This window comes from Phragmites australis, chromosome 1 (genome assembly GCF_958298935.1).
Source record: "Phragmites australis chromosome 1, lpPhrAust1.1, whole genome shotgun sequence".
Taxonomy (NCBI): domain Eukaryota; kingdom Viridiplantae; phylum Streptophyta; class Magnoliopsida; order Poales; family Poaceae; genus Phragmites; species Phragmites australis.
Window position 1 is genome coordinate 34,868,492 of NC_084921.1, and position 19,346 is coordinate 34,887,837.

Here is a 19,346-nt window from a genome sequence, read left to right on the forward strand (position 1 = left end):
AATCATCCCCCCGGTCGAATCTCAAAGGGGTCCCTCCGAATCCCCGCTTGTGGAGTTCACCCTCCGACAATAGTTTACTAATTCTGCCAAGTGTCATCCTATTGGGAGAATCGCGTAGGATTTTCCAGTGCTACTAGCCCATAAGATAATGTTATCATCAAAGGTCTAACCATCAATGGGCCAAATAGTATTCCGATCCAGTTTTAACCGCATAAGCTAGATTAGGCCCGACTTTGCACATTATCCTGGCAAAAAAAAGGCTGAGAGAGCAAAATGAGATAGAATAACTGATTGTCTAAAGTAACCTGGCCCTGGAACAGAAAGATGCTGGTGCACAAGGAGTCAAAGGGGTCCTAGTTTTTTAAGGGGGCTGTATAGCTACACAGACTGCACATGCCTACGGTATAGGCCTGCGCATGCTACAGACTACTCTTGCTCAAGAGACAACCTCTCTCTCTCTCTCTCTCTCTCTCTCTCTCTCTCTCTCTCTCTCTCTCTCTCTCTCCATTTAAATCTTTCCACATCGTCAAAAATTCTATGTTGTAACTTGTACAGACAGCTGACATCACCCCTTTGTACGTGCCCTTATTAGTGTCTCCAGGTCAGCAGCCCACACGAAATGAGTGCATGTGCCTAGTCATCATGCATTTCAAACCAACATGTAAGTTTTGAAGAAAATTATACCGCAAAACCCAAGGTTAAGTGACACGTACCATAATATTTAGGGTTTTCCAATATTAAGGCTGTAAAACCTAGGGTTTTATGAAATTTATTGTTCCTCCATTGATGTCAAGCATCGAAGGAGTGCAGGAATAGGGACCGTGCAAATCCTTATTTTGTGGCACTGTTGGACGCTTGTGCGGACAACCGAAATCTAGTGGCCCTTGGCCGAAATGTGGATTTTTACTTCTCTTAGATGAGGAGTGCGTGGACATTTCCAACATCATTAGGGGAATGTACCACATCTCTGCAACAATTACAGTCAAGGGTGACACACATCCTTCATGTTGACTTTAGTATATGGCCCGTCAAGAAGAGCACATAAGGACCAGTTTCTCCATGAGCTGGGTCATTTAAAGTCGGCCCTTGGTGTCCGGTGGTTGATCACCAAAGATTTCAATCTCATCTACAAATTGGCGGATAAAAACAATGGAAACATAAACCTAAGGCACATAAGGATCTTCAAAAATACCCTTGATACCTGCTTACTATGGGAGATTCATCTCCAAAATTGAAGATTTACATGATCAAATGGTAGACAAAAAAAGACTCTGGTTCACCTAGATAGATTTTTTTTTTTTTTTTTGCAATTCCAAATGGGATATTGCCTTTGAAAGTCACTACCTCCAAGCGCTCTCCTCGCACTCCGATCACTACCCTCTTCTTCTGTCCAACCAGAGTAGCCTAAAAGGACCAAGATCCTTCATGTTCAAGAACTTCTGGATAAGGATTCCGAGCCTCATGGACGTAGTGAGCTATGCCTGGGCTACTGAGATGGGTCACAAAGACCCCCACTGCATCTTAGATCACAAGCTCTGAAACACAACTACAAAAATTTCAGACTGGAGCAAGACGCTACATGCTAGTGCTAAGGTGCAACTACTTATGACCCTCGACGTTCTGCTTCGCTTGGACCAGGGCCAAGAGACCCGAGATCTCTCTCCTTGTGAGTGTGCTTTTAGAGTACAACTAAAAAGTGAATCTTAGGCCTACCAGTCATTGAACGTGCAAGGAGAAGGCATGCATCAAGGATCCTTTATCTTAAGGAGGGAGACACTAACACCGTGTTCTTCCATGGCATGGTCAACACAAGACGTAGAAGAAACCACATCCTTAGAATACGGATGAATTAGGGTTGGACGATCTCTCATGATGAGAAATAAAAAGTGGTCCAAGAGCACTTCAAAGACATTATGTCCAAGCCGTCGCCGAGGGAGAATGATCTCGATTGGCAATTTCTAGGGTTTCAATATTTTAACCTCGCAGAGCAAGACCAGGCGCTCTCTAACGATGAGATCCTTTCGGCCATCAAACAATCCCCTCAAGACAAAGTATCACGTCTGGATGGCTTCCTAGGGCGCTCCTACAACGTCTGATGGCACCTTGTCAAGAATGAAGTATCTGAAGCTATCAAAGCTTTCTTTGGGCTTTGCTCCAACATATTCTAGCTCCTAAACTTTGCCAACATTTTCCTAGTGCCAAAGAAGTATGATGCGGAGTTGGTCTCAAACTACAGGATGATTAGCCCAATTCACTCAATCGCCAAATTTATCTCCAAATTTTTGGCGAAAAGACTCTCACCAGTCCTTGGGGACGTCATGCCCAGTTGCCAGAGTGTTTTTATAAAATAGTGATGCATTCATGGAAACTACATGATGGTAAGAAATGCTACCAGGACCCTGCACAAGTGCAATAAGCCAACTCTGCTAGTCAAACTGGATATCTCTGAAGCTTCCGACTAGGTCCGATGGGAGTACCTGCTAAACCTACTTGCTCACTTAGGCTTCCCTCGGCGATGGAGAGACCTCATTTCCATTCTTCTAGCTACGTCATCCTCCAGGATCCTCACAAATGGCCAACTGGGTGCGCCAATCTTTCATGGTTGTGGGGTTAGGCAGGGAGACCTCTTATCCTCTATACTCTTCGTGATAGCCATTGACCCACTTCGGCAGCTATTGGCCATGCCACATATCAGGATAACCTTAGTTGCCTAGGTAGGGGCTTGAACGTCAGCAACATGCATGTCTCCATGTATGCAGACTATACAATGATCTTCATTGCCCCCAAAGAACATGAGATCTCCTTGCTGACCAACATCCTAATGCTATTTAGCAATGCGACTGAACTTAGAATGAACTTTGCCAAGACGTATGTAACACCTAGCTTCTGCACATGCATCAACTTAAGCTCAATTATGTTCGGTCTACCTGTGGTGCAGAAAGCTTTCCCAATCACCAACATGGGCTTACCCCTTTCCCCACACTGTCTCAAGGCCGCCCATCTCCAGCCGCTGGTTGACAAGGTGGTTGGTAAAATGTTAACCTGGAAAGGAAAGAATATGACTCCCAGTGGTCACCTAACTCTTGTCAAAGTTGCCATGACTTCACAACCTATTTACTTCATGTTGGCCATCAAAGCTCCGAAGACAGTTCTAACAAAAATTGATAAAGCTAGGCAGCAATTCCTGTGGGTCGGCTGCAACTTCATCTTTGGAAGCAAATGCTAGGTAAACTGGCAAAAGGTCTACAGATTAATGAAAATGGGTGGTCTCGGTATCCTCAACCATGAGGAATTTGGATGTGCTCTACAGTAGCATTGGCTTTGGTAGGAATGGACTGCTTCGCACAAGCATTGGGTGGGGACTGAGCTCCCGTGCGATAGCACTGATAGAATGCTCTTCATAGCTACTGCTACAACCACCATTGGCAGCGGGGAGAATATATCCTTCTAGCACTTTGCGTGGATGCAGGGCCTTATGTCGAAGGATCAGGCGCCACTCATCTTTGCATCCTCTAGAACAAAAGAGGTGCAGCCTCAGGGAAGCCATCTCTACCAAATCCTGGATTCGGGATGTGGTCTCCCTACAATATGTCACAACTGCCCATCTCTCACAGATTGTCTGGCTTTGGACCATGGTTCATGATGTCAACCTACAACCCAACACTTTAGGTGTGATCAAGGTTGACGTTACCGACCGGAGCTCGGTTACCGAGCTCCGGCGGTAACCGAAATCTCGCGGTAACCGCGGTTACCGGTCAAAAATTCAAAAAAAATTCGGAGAAAATTCATTCGGCAAAATTTGAATTTTTTCGAAAAAATCGAGTTTTTGCCCTCTCGGTAACCGGTCGGTTTGAACCGGTTACCAAGCGGTTTGCTCGATAAATCGAGCGGTTTGGGCGGTAATCGACAGGTCGAAAACCGACCGAATTGATGCGATAACCGATCGATTTTTAGCGATTACCGACATGTGTGGATGCATTATCAATAATTAAGTTGAAAAATCATAATAAACAAATAATTGACCACTAAATCATGGGGAAAAATAGTGGATAAATATGTTTTTTAATATCATATAAAATTTTGGCATGACCTTTGCTATTTTTTTAAGTTTTGAAGGCAACAAACAGATAGTAATAGCAATTCAAGCACGAACATATAATTATTGTTTCGAATATATGCGTATATTACATATGCAGCGTCTGAAATTAATAAATATATATGGAATTGTCATGACCTTCGAAAGTACATTTGCATCACCTTTAGAACCACCAGCTTGGAGACCGATTACATTCGGCCATATTGTACTCATCGGTGAACATTAGTATTAGCCATCGTGTCGATAGCAACTCTGCTTTAAACTCAACCGAATCGGCTTACAATCTCCATTTCCCTCCATTTCCTGGGCTCTACTACTACCAACTACATTCAGCTGATCTGGAAGCCTTTGGCACCCCTCAAATACAAATTCTTTGCATGTCTGGTAGTGCAAAATAGACTGTCGATGGATTGTCTTGCTAAGAGAGGCTAGCCATGCACTATCCTCTCTTGTTATGCAAGCAAGTGCCAGCACTGCGTCCATATTCTTTCGGAATGCTCTTTCACAAGACAGGTCTAGCGCAAAGTAGCCGCATGGACGAAACAACCCTCTCTCAGGCCAGACCTCTAGGATCACGCCATCTCAGCTCATGGCTGGTGGTCATTCATGGCAACATGCGGCACCGTTTCTCATAAAAGCCTCAAATTGCTTATCATTTTTAGTATGTTGGAAGATCTGTAAGGAAAGAAATACGTGGGTCTTTCAGCAAAAAGCGAAGTCCTTCGGCTCTCGCGTGACAAATTAGAGATGAGACCATCATCTATGTGTTGGCCGGGACGCACCAACTTAGGTGTCTGATCTCGTGAGAATAGTGCATTTTTGTTCTCAAACTCATACGCTTACAGCTGTAACTCCTTTCAATTTCATTTACTTTGTCCGTCAGGTTTTTTGTAATTAAATATCACATGCAGTTCTCTACTGGTTTTGTTTTTTAAAAAAACTATTAATCTGCTGCCGTCGCACGCAATCAATAGCAACCGCAGCAGATCTCGGTGCAAGTGCAGCTGAACACAAACAGAAACGAGGCGATATATTTAATTGCACGTAGCACGATCTGAGTGAAAAGGACGGCCCAGCTTCCGTTCACGAAATTTACAATCCCTGCAGCACGCACGTACCGGCGTTTCAAACCGACGCAGGCGTTGAACAGAGGATGTGGTGTGTGCACGTGCCGCCCACCTAGCATGCATTGACGTTGGTTAGGTGCGCGCTAACAGCGAGATGGCGCGCGCGGGCAGCACCTCGCCGTTAACTGATCTCACCGGCCGGGGGTGCCCCTTGCCCCCCGTCATTATATATAGTCAGAACGGCCAATGAATGAGCCGCACGCAGCTCCGGCCTGCAAGCTCAGAGAAGGTAATGGGGAAGGAGGCGGCGGTGAAGGGGGAGGAGGTGGGCGGAAAAGGGCCGGTGGTGGTGACGGGGGCGTCAGGCTTCGTCGGCTCGTGGCTCGTCATGAAGCTCCTCCAGGCCGGGTACGCCGTCCGGGCCACCGTGCGCGACCCCTGTGAGCTCTCTGTCTCTCCCTCTTTCTCGTGCAAGACGAGGATGCAAGTCCTGCAGCGCCGTGCTACGGGCTACGGGTAGTAGTAATTTTGAGCGATTGTTTTGAGCAGACATCCACTGTACTCCGTCCAGAAATAGTAGTGGGCGTATGAAACAACTCGACGCGGATATGTTTATGGATATTCAGATCGGATAGATAGAAGCGATATGGGTTTCGATGTACGTGTTTCATAAGAAGGATAAATGCATAATGCTAAAAATTTATCCTGATTTACAAATATATTACCATAGAAATTGGTGAATCATCATGTGTACAGATGACTTTATAGCCAGAACGGAACGCAGCTTTATAAAAAAAACCTTCCGGAACGCAGAATTTTGATTTGCTTCGTTGTTTCAGCGAACGTTGGGAAGACTAGGCCGTTGCTGGACCTTCCCGGCGCAAAGAAGCGGCTGTCCATCTGGAAAGCCGACCTGAGCGAGGAAGGCAGCTTCGACGACGCGATCAAGGGCTGCACCGGCGTCTTCCACGTCGCCACGCCCATGGACTTCGACTCCAAAGACCCCGAGGTAAACAAATGCATCCAGACTGTGCTAGATTTTGGGCCTGGATCAGCAACGAGCCCAAAAACGAATGCCTAAGCCCAAACTGTGCAAAAAAAACGAGGCCCAAAACCAGCCAGCCCTTAAGAATCGCAAAGATTTTGTTCCATTACAGAATGAGGTGATCAAGCCGACGGTGGAAGGGATGCTGAGCATCATGCGAGCCTGCAAGGAGGCCGGCACCGTGAGGCGCATCGTCTTCACGTCCTCCGCCGGGACCGTCAACATCGAGGAGCGGCAGAGGCTCGTCTACGACCACGACAACTGGAGCGACGTCGACTTCTGCCGCCGCGCCAAGATGACCGGATGGGTACGAACCCTTCACGCGCGGGCCTAGTTTCCTCTGTGCTCTGATGAACCTAGCAGTGCATGCATGGCAGCTGCGCTGACGACGGGTTCTGTGCAGATGTACTTCGTGTCCAAGTCCCTGGCGGAGAAGGCGGCCATGGCGTACGCCGCGGAGCATGGGTTGGACCTGATCAGCATCATCCCGACGCTCGTCGTCGGCCCGTTCCTCAGCTCGTCCATGCCGCCCAGCCTCGTCACCGCTCTGGCACTCGTCACAGGGAACGAGGCCCACTACTCGATCCTGAAGCAGGTGCAGTTCGTCCACCTCGACGACCTCTGCGACGCCGAGATCTACCTCTTCGAGCACCCGGCCGCCGCCGGTCGCTACGTCTGCTCCTCCCACGACGCTACCATCCACAGCCTCGCCGCCATGCTCAGGAACAGATTCCCCGAGTACGACATCCCGCTGACGTTCCGGGGGATCCACGACGACCTCCAGCCGGTGCACTTCTCGTCCAAGAAGCTCCTCGACCACGGGTTTAGGTTCAGGTACACGGTGGAGGACATGTTCGACGAAGCCATCCGGACGTGCAGGGAGAAGGGCCTGATCCCGCTCGCCACGGCCGGAGGAGACGGCCCCGTGCGCGCGCCCGGCGAGACCCGAGCGGCTCTTCGGATGGATGGCCCGGTGATAGGCGCTTAGAAGAGCGCTAGTGTGTGAGGCACCGATTGATGCTGTTCTACTGCATGCATGCTAGCTTCCCGTCTCTACCTGTGAAGCGTGCCGGCGCAGATTGTTTTCAGTCAAAATAAAATATTTCAGCTTTTACCATAGTTTGCTTCGACTGTGTATACCCTTCCTATAAATAAGCAATAACCAGATGTTTTTTTTTTCCTTCTTTTTTGCAAAATGAGCCACTACTAGAGGCTTTGGTATATTTCAGGCGAAGTGCTCATTTCATATGCCATAAGGCCTATTTGGAATAAAAAGGAACAAATTATCCGTGTCCATATTCTAGCTACCAGTACTAAGTCCTCCCAATTTGGATTCTATTGCATGTAGCAAACTTTTTTCTAAGACTGTTTTTTTTATATAATGATCTAGTAGTATCCACCATTTTCAGAAGATATTAAAAGAACACTACTATTGAATTGATATCGATAAAAAATGACCGGAAAATGTTCTCTACAGCTGCATACTTACACCGATGTAAAAAAAAAATTAATATGGGTATATAAATATTAAACCAATGTCCAGTCCAAAAAAATTAAACAGGCATCTAACGGAAGCAAATTCTATAGTATCTTCAACGAAAAACCTTTGTAAAATCCTAATCCAGCCATACATCCTCTGATCTAACGGTTGAATAAAAAAGAAAAAAAAAACACATGTGAGAATGAGATCTTTCATAGGATCCAGTCCTATAGAATTTGCTTTCATATCTAGCTTCACCACTAGCGCTCTTCGGAATCGAATTTGTTCCAAGCTTCCTGCAACGGGACATAACAATTAGCCCCCATTTATTGTAACAAGTAACTAGATATATTTTAAGAATACGGCTATCAATTTACCAGCACAAACTTGCTTAACTGACCACTACTACGGGCATAACTTTTCAAGTAGTTTTATCAGTTGGGCGTTGCAGGAGATCAGGAAACCTTTTGGGTGACAGGGAATTCGAAAGACATACTAGTCATCGCAATTTTGACATAAGCAATTATCTTACGTATTCTGGTATTCAGAAACGAACATGAATGACACGAAACAGCCATAAAACCAGCACTGAGACCCTAAACCACTTAGGTTTATCTAAGCAGGTCGTCATGTTTAAAACAGAAAACATCTAATGCCTGGAGTTCCAATCAAATTTGTGATGTACCGACTACTGAAACAACATCAACGGATTATGATTTTTTAGAACATGTTTTTTTAGGAATCAATGAAGGGGTTTGCCCACCTCAGTTTTTGAGAACATGTGAAACCATGAGACCAATTGCTTAGCAATGATTAAATTATGCAAGCCGGAGAGTAGTGAAATGCATGAAATTTAGCAAGTTTTCAAAGCTACAGGTTGAGTTCAAGACCAATCTGGTGCAATTTGAGAGGGGGAAGACATAATTGTGACAGAGTTGAAGGCTCCCAACTCCCAAAGTGTAGTTGAAGGGCCCAGTGGTGAGTGAGACTAGGAGGATCCTATGGGTAATAGATAAGGTCCTCACGCAACGAAACTTGACAACAAGCACCAGCCAATACCAACAAACTTCCCGAAACACAATTTTAGATAAGCAACTAGCTTAAAATTCAAATATGAACAAATAACGCACCTTAAGAAGGTCAAAAACTTTCTCACAAATGTATTTCCGTCTTATTGTAGCGCCTCGTTGTTGTAATTTATCAGGATGGACACAAAGGGTTGCCTTCCTGTATGCTTTCTTGACACCAGTAGTTGTAATAAGATCTGTGAGGGGAACTGACTGCCAGCCACTGTCTGAACCAAGTATCTGCCCAGAAGAAAAAGATTTGCATGACAGGACTGATGTGTAGTTTAATTCATCCAGGGTAATTCAAATACGACATGACTGCATAAAATGATGCAATGCAGAATTGATCTAAGCGTAAGTGAACTCAAGTAATAACTCGATGGGAATATTTATATCCAAAAATGTATCATGAGATTGAAACTCTAAAGTGCTATTGGATTATACACGCATAAAAAAAATCTTAGTAACATCTAAGTTCGCATTTTGGAGCCTTACGTTGACAACAATGAAGTAATAATTACTGGGTGGATATAACCTGATGTAGGGTTCTTGATATCCTTATAATTTTCCTGACACTATTTTAACAGCACAAACATGTACCAAAACTAAGTCTTATACACAGTGATTTAGGTCTGGTTTGTATTAGTTTGAGTCAAATTGTACATGTTGACTCTACAAAATTGTGCTATTGATATTTGAAGTCATTTCTTCGTATAGCTTCCTGAAATGAATTTGGAACGATTCACAAGAAGCAGTGAAAGTTATACAATAACCAAGATATAATGGTTCAAACAGAAGTCCAAAAAGTCAAAACACGTACATATTGTAATGTGGACAGCAATGCTCGCAGATTTCCTTCTTTTCCATTTGACCATCTCTTGACTTCAGGATCGAGAAATTCAGCCAATCTCTGTATCAAAAAAAAAAATTTTGATTTAGAAGAAAAGGTTATTTAGAAACACAGGAACAACTTTCTTCTTCCTGATGACCAAGTGTCTTACGTGTCTCTCTGCTTGCTCCCTCTGAGCCAGCATGTCCCGCATGTTCTTTTCAGCAAGGGCTTTAGCCTGAAAATTGGTAATGATGAAACTAACACAGACTAGGTAAAAACAAGTAAAGGATACAACGACGTTCGAGGATACCGCTCGCTCAGCTGTGCGTTGTTGCCTCTCCAATTTTGCTTTATGTCTTAGAGCTGACTCAACTTCAACTACTGTAAATAAATACAAAAATAAAATATGACAAAGCAATGTTAAGTCCCACGAATCATAATCAGATAACTGTAAGAACTATTACAGAAAAGATTAAGATGACACAGACAAACACTTGAGCTATTTTGTAGTAGGAAATACTACTGGATCTTAGCTATACCTTCATTGCAAGAACCCATGCTTTTTCCACAGTTATTAAAAGCTGACTTCTGAAATTGTGTCTCCTGTTGATTATCCTGTGTCAAGAATGCAGAATAGGAACTATTTAAGATAAAGATTCTTAGAACAAAATATCTCCGGTTTTTTAGTTTGGTAGCTATACAACTAAACAAATCTGTATATACCTGATTAGTAACCTTAAAACTATCCTTGAAAGAGGACCTGAACCTCTCCATTCGCTCCTTTGCATCTGAAGCAGCCTTTGCCTTTTCAATTGCCCTCTCTCGAGCTTCAGCAGTTGCTCTCTCAACTGCTGCACGTTCTGCTTTCATTCTAGCTTCTCTATTAGCCTTCTCAGCAGGTGCTTCAGCGGTTGTCTTCTCTTCTTTCTCATGGGATTCTGCATCTGCTCGTTGTCGTGCAAACGCCCTCTCGTGTGCTATTCTTTTAGCCTTCACACGAGCCTCAGCAAACGCCCTCTCGTGTGCTTCTCTCGTAGCTCTCTGAACAGCAAGTCTATCTTTTGCTCGCTCCATTTCCCGTTCCTTCTCTTCTTCTAATTCTCTTCTCCATCTCTCTTTATTTTGCTCTTTTTGTTTTTCCATTTTGCATTCCTTTTCTTTATCTTCATCTTGTCTTACGAGCATCTCCTCGGTTTCTCCTTCAGTCTTTTTTATGTCATTCTTCCCTTTAGTTCTCTGAACAATAGGGTTCTCTTCTCTTGATTTCTGAACAATATCTGATGCAGTATCTTCCACAAACCTAGGTATAATGTCACTGTCCATGTAAAAAGATTTCTGATCCTTGAACCTTACATTCAATATACTGTCTTTGTCATCTCTTTCTTCCATTTTGCTTGCAGCCTTTTGCCTTTCTTCTAATGCTGTACATTTTTCGTTTCGGAATTCTCTATCTGCTTCTCTGCAATCCTCTTCAAGATTTTCAAGAACAGGAGTGATCTTGTCAGCCTTCTCAGCAGAAGCAGACACAGCATTTTGAGACAACTGCCGCATGCTAGTGCATGCTTCTGAAAATGAAGAAGCCAGATTGTCTAACCGTGTGCTCATCTTCACGGCATAATCACTGCCATCATCAGTAAAAACTTCGCTTATAGAATGACATGTGTTGCCATCTCTGTCACACCTTATATTAACCTCTGCATATATATTATTTTGTCTTTTGTGGATACCAGCTTCTATGGATTTCTTGCCTTCCCTACCGACATGGTTTAATACTTCTTCCACCAGTGTCTTCTCAACATTTTCTAACAAGGATTCTTTTGTCTTTCTTTCCATACCATGAGATGCAATATCCTCAACTCTGTACATTATATTCTCCAAATCTTGAGGCCCTAATGACCCTTGTGATTCTTGGAGTTGATATGGGTCTTTGCCAAAGGTACCACATGTTCTCACATTCGGTTCGGCGTCTCCCACAAATACATTGAGCACTTCTGCTTCATCATTTTTATTTCCATTAGCATTAGCACTTCCTGAAGTAACATTAACTTCCTTTTCAGAAGAGCCAGCATCCGCATCCGCATCCACATCTCCATATTGGAAATCTTCATGTGCACCTGCTGTCTCCTCAGTCCCAAATTTCTTCATTTCTTCATGGATGAGTGCTTCTGAAGTTACTTCATTTGCTCTTTCATTTTCGCTGTGTAGGTATGCTACATCAACAAAACTAAATAACTTTCCTTCCTCAGAAGTTTCACGAGATTCTGCATACTCCTCTAATTCTGATATTTTCACTTGAGTTTCATTGGTTTCATCAATATTAAGAAGAATAGGATGTTCCCGTGAAATTTGACTCCTTGCTGAAGTGCACAGTATCTCATCAGCACATGGAAGCTCGAGTTCCTCTTTATTGTTGTTGTCTTGGTTAGATTTTCTTACCAGTGGAGTTTCCTCAGTACTAGCAACAGAATGATTTTTGTTGTCATCGGCATGGCCTCCAGATATACAAGCCTCCAAATAGGGACTGCACATTTCTGGGACAACATGCACTTTGGCAGGTATATTATTCATACATGAAATTTCAAATCTCCCATCATCATCATGAGCTTGTAGAGAAATCCCCACCCCCGGACAATGTTTAAAACGGGAGTCAGTTAGCTCTTGGTATGTCGCTGTTTCCTCACAAGAAGGAACTTCTGGAGGTCTAGGAGCCTTATGTTCAACCTCCACAGAAGCTATGCCATCTTTTACCAGATTTACACATTCTGTTCTCAGCTCTGTTGTGTCATTACTGAACCATAGCTTCCTAAACCTTTTCAGCTCACCTGCGAAACCTCCTGCTTTTTCTTTTTCAAACTGGTTGAGTTTGGTGAAGGAATTTGTTGTCCCATCCTTACTTCCTTTGCATGTAACTGCATTAGGTCTGCATCTCTGATCGTGGCTAATCAGTTCATAAAATCCAGCATCTGATGTACACTTGCGTAATTGTTCTAGTTTATTGCCATTCTGCAACATCTCCTGGGGCTTCCCTGGTGGTAGAACCCCTTTTTTGTTGTGATCACAGTCAACAAACTTAACTGCACTACCATCACTGTTATCCAGCAAAGCTGGATCCTTGTTTTGATTTTCCTCTTCTAATAATCTTCTCATGTTCAGCTTTTCTTCAAAGAGATGCACCTCATCAGGAGTCTTAATTTCCTTAATTTCTGTTGATTTTGTGCTTCTGTGATGAACTGGCCTCTTCCGGAGTTTAAAACTGTCGCCTTTTCTATCCATCATTTCTTTTGCAGCTTTCAATCTGGCTTCAGCAAATTCCATTGCTTCCTTCATAGCAGCAGCAGCAGCAGCAGAGTTAGGATTGGCATCAGAGTGTCCATTTTTGTTGCTTCCCTTTTTATTAAGCAATTTAGATGGTGGCATTGGTGGTGGTTGTACTTTGATGGGCGCTGCTGGAAGGCTTGTGTTGGATACCCTTAAGAATGGATAATTGGGGGAAGGTGTTTCCTCACTTGACACTGAATGAGTGCTAGACCTCTTGTTGTAGTTTTCATCTTCACATATATTTTCAGATATGGGAAGGCATGTTGGAATATGCTGCTGCTGGTCAACTACAGAAGCACTATTAGCACTCCTCATGCTGGAACTTGCAGGGAACGGTGGGCTCACCTTCCCTTTCACACCATCACCAAGTGTACCACTGTCCATTACTGGGACATGATTCATTTCTGAATCATCTGACAAACTGCAAGAATCAAGTACAGAATCGCTATTAGCACTCTTTATGCTGGAACTTGCAGGGATCGGTGGCCTCACCTTCCCTTTCACACCATTAGCATGTGTACCACTGTCCATAACTAGATTCATTTCTGAATCATTTGACAAATTGCAAGAGTCAACCACATAACTAATTGAAGGTTCCACTATGCAAGTGGTCATTTCAACAAGATCATCTGGTCTTCCCCTGGTCTTGTTATATGACATGCTGAATTTTTGTTCACCATTTGGGGGAAAGGAGACTTGATAAAAATCCTCCTCGTCAAAGTGTTGGTCACAACCAGCATTCGGATAATTTTGATAGGGTATAGATCGCTCGGAGTCCAATTGGCCAGATTCTTTTCTGATTGACGATCTGTAGATATGGAAGTAATGAATCATAAGTCGGAAACAATACAACTATACAAGATGGCATCTCCATTCACTTTTTGGCAATGATAATGATAAGGAATAAGTCCACTATAGTTTTGAGAAACTGTGGTTTCTAGATACTGTAACATCCAAACAGGCCCTAAAATTTCTAATGGCTGGGAACCTGGGATCGTAATTCATAACTGACCATGAAATAGGGACTGCACATATAAGGAACCTGGGTGCGTATATAGTTAAAACACGAATGACCAGTACTAAATACAACTATGTGATGACATATGATACTAAAAAGTTACCAAAATCCCCTGAACAGCAGCGTTTCAACAACAAGATCCTTAGGTGGAATTCTGAGTTCACACTCACATCTCAAATTCTTCCAGTTCACACAAACTCCAAAGTTGAGGAGGAAAGATACCACTCAGGGAACCAGTTTTGTGCAAAAGACCTTCCCAAAACAACTCTAGATATAGCCCGTATCTAGCCTCTCCAATGGCACAGCTCCACAACATGCATCGGAGCTTATAACGGTTAGCGGTGACGAAATATAGCACTTCACCCAATACAAACACCTTTATGGATCAGAAAATTTGCAGTACACGTAGCTCAGAAATGACATACCACCATCCTACTCATACAAAATTAGAGGAAATGGAAAAGGAGAGGAAAAACAGGGTGTAAAATGGTTGTGCAAGGCACCAATTTTTCCTCAAAATGGTGGGTAAACATGAGCAATCCTCCGTAGTCAGGCCATAGCCCTCCTAATCCCCTTTCCTTTAAAAGCACCACGAAACAAAGGACCCTAGAAATGGAGCAGAATGCCGCCATTCTTAGCACCAAACAGTGAGCCTCACGCAACAGTGGCACGACGAGTGGGGTATAACGAAATCCTACAATGGGGACAGAATTCGTACCTCGAGCTCCCGCTCGGCGACGGGATCTCCTCCGGCCCCGCGAGCATCTCATCGTACGGCGTCGCGAAGTCCCCGAAGTCGAACCGCCCGAAGATGTCGCCGTACCCGCCCGCGCCGGCGCCGGCGTCGCGGGCTGCGGCGGCCGGGGGCACGTCGAGGTACGGGATGGAGCACGAGGCCGCTACGCCGCCGAACACCTCCGCGTAGTCCGCCGGCGCCCCCGTGGCGAACCGCGGGGGGCCGCCGAACACGTCGCCGAAGGACGCTGCCAGCGCATTCGCCGCCGCGTCCGACGCCTTCCGCCGGTGCCGCCGTTCCCGGTGCCACCGCGGTGGCGGCACCGCCGCCGCAGCGAGCTCCTCCATGGCCGCCGCCGCCGCCTTCCTTGCGTGGAGCTAGAGAGAGAAGGGACAGGGAAGCGGAGAAGAGCACCGGCACCAGCGCACCACCGGCTTTTAAGTCGGGGTGATTCAAATAGCTTTGGTTTGTTTGAGTCGGGACTCGGGAGTTTGAGGAGAATGAGAATGACTGTTGAATGAATTATGAATGGGTTGGTGGACCGATGCAGGACGAGTTTTTTTTTTTTTTTTTTGATTCGACGTGGTGGGGCAGGGTGTCCAGTCACCACTGTCCTCGCCGCCTACAGTGGCAATCGGTTAATATTGTTTTTTTTTTACGGTTCCGTTTTTTCAGTTAAAAAATATTTGATTTCTTTATTTACCTTTGATTCTAAAATTCTTCTTTTCAAAAATTAGAAACCAAAATAACCAAGAAAAAATTAAAAACCACACCTACATAAGCGATATATTTGGTTTAGTTTTTTAGTTTTTGGTTTTGCACCGAAAATCTAAACAGCCCAATAAATCTTGATCTTTCCAGAAAAAATTTCGATAATACAAAGAGCAAATGCACACATCATTGCAATGTAAATATAGTTATACATGCATATAATATAACAAAATTCACAATAAGCTCAATACTCTAATTCAAATAGTCTAATTTGGAGATGATACGTTGGACAAGTAGAGTATACAAAACCGGATAATAAACCGGAAACCAAATAGAGCAATTTTAAAAACTAAAAATTGAATAAATAGAAAAAAAATAGTTATTTCGGTTCATTTAAAAAAAATTAGTTTGGTTTCTCTTTTTCTGTCCACCCCAATCGCGGTCATCAGGGGAGTAGGTTGTTCGACTACGACTTGGTCACCGCCTTAGCGGCGCGCTTAAAGCAGCTGGTGCAAGCCATATGTAACACTGTTGAAAATTTGCTAAAAAAACTACTGTTGAAAATCAATTTCTCCCTACTTTCCTAGTGATTATGACCCTAGTATTCGCTCCTTGTATGAAGTCACATGTGACATGGTAGATTCGTTTTTACAACAATGCTTTGATTCGCATCATGCAGACAGCGCAGGGCTACCACCGCCACAAATTATTCTTAATCACATCTATCATAGACTCGTACATTTACCATTTGTTGATCGTACCTTTAAATAAAGTATGATATGACATGATATTGTGTGAGCCAAACAAATCCTTAGAGTGGATTCCGTAGCCTTCGAGCGTGGACATCGATGACAAGAAAAAATGGGCCTCACGCTTAATAAATCGGCATCGAGCTCGGGTGGATGCAGCGTGTGAGCATCAGACGTGGGACCCACTAAGTAAATAAAAAAAAAGGACGTGGCTATTTTCCTTCTCCTGGCGCGTGAACATGATGGTTACTATGTTAGCTATGCTAGCAGTTGTAAAATCATTTTATTGATCGGGCATCGGGGCAACTCAGCATCAGGTGTTGCAATGGGAAAATCGATGCCTAGGTCTTCTCTCTCATGTTGATGCAAGTTTTTTGCCACACTGTGCATGGGCGAAGCTACTTAGCTCATGGGTGCTCGGTTGAACACCCATAAATTTTAAGGAAAAACAGTGATTAGGACTCTAAATTATATATAGAAAATAACCACAAGCAAGAAAACAAAGACCGGCATATTTGGGCTTGCCCACAGCCACATTCTGTAGGCGCTGAGGCCTGAGGATGGGGAAGCAAGGAGGAGGCGAACCAACTGCATGCTTTACAGCGGCAGTGCACGAGAAGAAGAAGGGGAAGGGACCAGTGCCGACTGCCTAGCCCGAGACCATCTCCATATGTAACGAGCTAATTAGTGGCTAATTGCTTGTCTATTTGAGTTTCCTGCTTGTTGTTTGATTGGATAGATGATTGAATATATCTCTAGTCTCAGGTTATGTAACAATCAAAAAGAAGTTTGTAGTTGTAGACTTGAAATCTTTATAGAGTAGAGCTGACAAGAAACAAAAAAATAATCACGTCTTCAGTTGGGCAGCAGGCACATGATAGCATTGAACCTAAGATTCCAAGCACAGAACCTCAAGTGATAATTCATCATGATGAAGATGACGGGGAATTCTTGATGATGAAGCTGGTGACGTAGTTTATGATAGTGATTATTTTTCACAGGATTTAGGGAAGAGGATTGCCATCTCAGATTATGATGTCAATGACCAAAATACTGTGAAAATGAGTTATATTGCCATGGGGACATGCCAACCATAATCACATAATTTTCCACAAAAGGGTAGTTGGAGGTAAATGTCATTTCAATCGTTTATGATTTGATAATATAATTGGATTAAGTATAGTGTGGATAGAGATGTAGCATTTTGCTTTGTTTGCTATTTATTCAAGGGTCGCACTAAATATACTGGTGGGGATGCTTTTGTGAATGGAGGCTTTAGGAATTGGAACAATAAAATTAGTCTTGATATAAACATGTGATATTACAAGTACACTATGAGTGCCAAGAGAAATATGATAATGTTATTAGAGCTGGAACAACAGTTGTACAGATTTGATGCATTTACCATTCCAACTTGACTACTTTATTGGGCTTGTGCGTACAGATGAAAGGTTTATGAAGGTGGAGAAGATTGCTCAACTTTCGGTTATTCTTGTTGAAACAAATAAGCATCTCACTTACCAACTTGTCTACAACGATTGGATGGTTGCACCGGAGCATTTTATAGGAGAAGATCTCAACTGCTAGTTTGGTATAGATGTACACATCGAATGGTCGGGTGTCCTGAAGTTCTACACGCCGAACAATAAACAGTGTAAAAGAAGTGGCTCGGTCGGCTAAAGTATACACACCGGATAGTCTGGTGATGGAGTTCAAATTAACATCGGGATATCCGGTGTTCACAATGTGTTTAAGCGGGGTTCTAACGGCTAGATTTCTACTGTTGTACACATCGAATGGTCCAATATTTGTATTATTGTTAATGCTGGATCATTCGGTGTTCACAGTCTTTTATGACCATTGGAGCAATGACTAGTGCGCGGGCTTGAGGCAATAAATACTCCTCCCTCACTTGACCATTTGAGTGAGCTAGAGTTTAGGGAAGCTCATAGACACTTGAGAAGATATCTAAGTCACCAAACTGTTTAAAGTGATCATCCAAGGTAATTAAACACAAGATTAGGAAGTGATTAATGTTAATATGCCTAGAGAGAGTTGTTGCTACCTAGAGAGGGGATCAAAAAGTGATCCTACATTGTACCAAGTGGTATGCTGACACCTTAGAGTCTTGGTGGCACGTTGGCACTGTAATTCTTGGTGGCTCATACTTGTTGATCCTCTGACTTGCTATGGAGCGGTGGCAAGACTCTTGTACGGAGACACATAAACCCTTGCCTTGGTGGCTCAAGCTCCGAAGTGAAGACAACGACAAGTTACCGGAACAGAGACTTGTGATAAGGTATTACCTTAGTGGCTTTGTGGCTTAACCTAATTGAGGCCAAAGTGGCTCAAGGGTCATGACTGGATACCGTCCGAGAGCTATAGCCTAGGTGGCTACTCCAATGTGGACTAGGGATGATGTTTATGTCATCGATACCATAGGATAAAATCTCTTGTGCTGAGTTTGCTCTTTCTACCATCTTTATATTTTCGCATTTACATACTTGCATTCTACCTTTGCATGTTTACCTTCATAGAGCAGTTTGCTAGGATTAACTATAGGTTGCAAACCTTTTAAAAAGATAGAATAAACACACAAGATGAACCTAGAGCACATTTAGATACAAATTGATATATGTTTATCTTGTGAAGTTTTTGGAGATGTTTAGTTTTAGGTGTCCTGATCCACTCCCCTCTTAAGACGTCATCGATCCTTTCAAACGTCACCGATCCTTTCAGCCACAAAATCTGTTGTCATATTCCTATGTGCGGGAAGAGGCCGAATCAAATTACAAGTATGTGGCTCAACAATGCAACCTTCAGCTAAACACTTCACATCGTATGTCCAAGGATTGGAAATAACCACCTTGAACTCTCTCTTCTTTGAGAAACATCATCTCTTCACTAAATGTTGCAGATGGACCTTGGTATGAAACGTCTACCCTTTGCTCACCATAATGGAATCATACTCCCATGCAGACTCGTGTCCATTATTGACCGTCAAATTCTCCATTGCAAAAATTGTCCATTCCTTAGGAATACCACTTTTCATGCCATATTTCATTCCAACAGCTAAGTCCACAAATGTGCGAAAACTCGTTGTCATTTGCCTTCATCTAGTCAACAAGTGCCTCATCCCGCTCCCCTGATCAGCAACCGTCGTGGCCTCAGAATCTTCACCATCGTTATGCTCTTCTCTTGCCATCTTTGCCTCAACCGGTGCACTA

The 19,346-nt window shown here is 43.6% G+C and overlaps 2 protein-coding genes across 4 annotated transcripts; one reads left to right on the forward strand and one right to left on the reverse strand.

The window, feature by feature from the left end:
- The first annotated feature begins 5,433 nt into the window (after positions 1-5,433).
- LOC133888886 (dihydroflavonol 4-reductase-like) lies at positions 5,434-7,504 on the forward strand. Its single transcript, XM_062329274.1, has 4 exons — positions 5,434-5,603; positions 6,003-6,172; positions 6,321-6,515; positions 6,612-7,504. Exons 1-4 carry the CDS (start codon positions 5,456-5,458, stop codon positions 7,194-7,196), a joined length of 1,098 nt encoding a protein of 365 aa, XP_062185258.1. The 5' UTR covers positions 5,434-5,455; the 3' UTR covers positions 7,197-7,504.
- A 358-nt stretch (positions 7,505-7,862) lies between these two features.
- Positions 7,863-15,125, reverse strand: LOC133916442 (uncharacterized). Of its 3 annotated transcripts, none has more exons than XM_062360127.1 (8): positions 14,642-15,125; positions 10,311-13,713; positions 10,127-10,202; positions 9,898-9,965; positions 9,757-9,822; positions 9,576-9,665; positions 8,819-8,995; positions 7,863-7,984 (listed from the first exon to the last, which is right to left on the reverse strand). In XM_062360127.1, the coding sequence occupies exons 1-8, from the start codon at positions 15,004-15,006 to the stop codon at positions 7,949-7,951; spliced, it is 4,281 nt and encodes a 1,426-aa protein (XP_062216111.1). In that variant the 5' UTR covers positions 15,007-15,125; the 3' UTR covers positions 7,863-7,948. The 3 variants fall into 3 exon arrangements, with proteins under 3 accessions (XP_062216111.1, XP_062216118.1, XP_062216103.1); XM_062360134.1 differs by having other exon boundaries at positions 9,757-9,815; positions 9,898-9,968; XM_062360119.1 differs by having other exon boundaries at positions 9,898-9,968.
- Between the last annotated feature and the right edge of the window lie 4,221 nt (positions 15,126-19,346).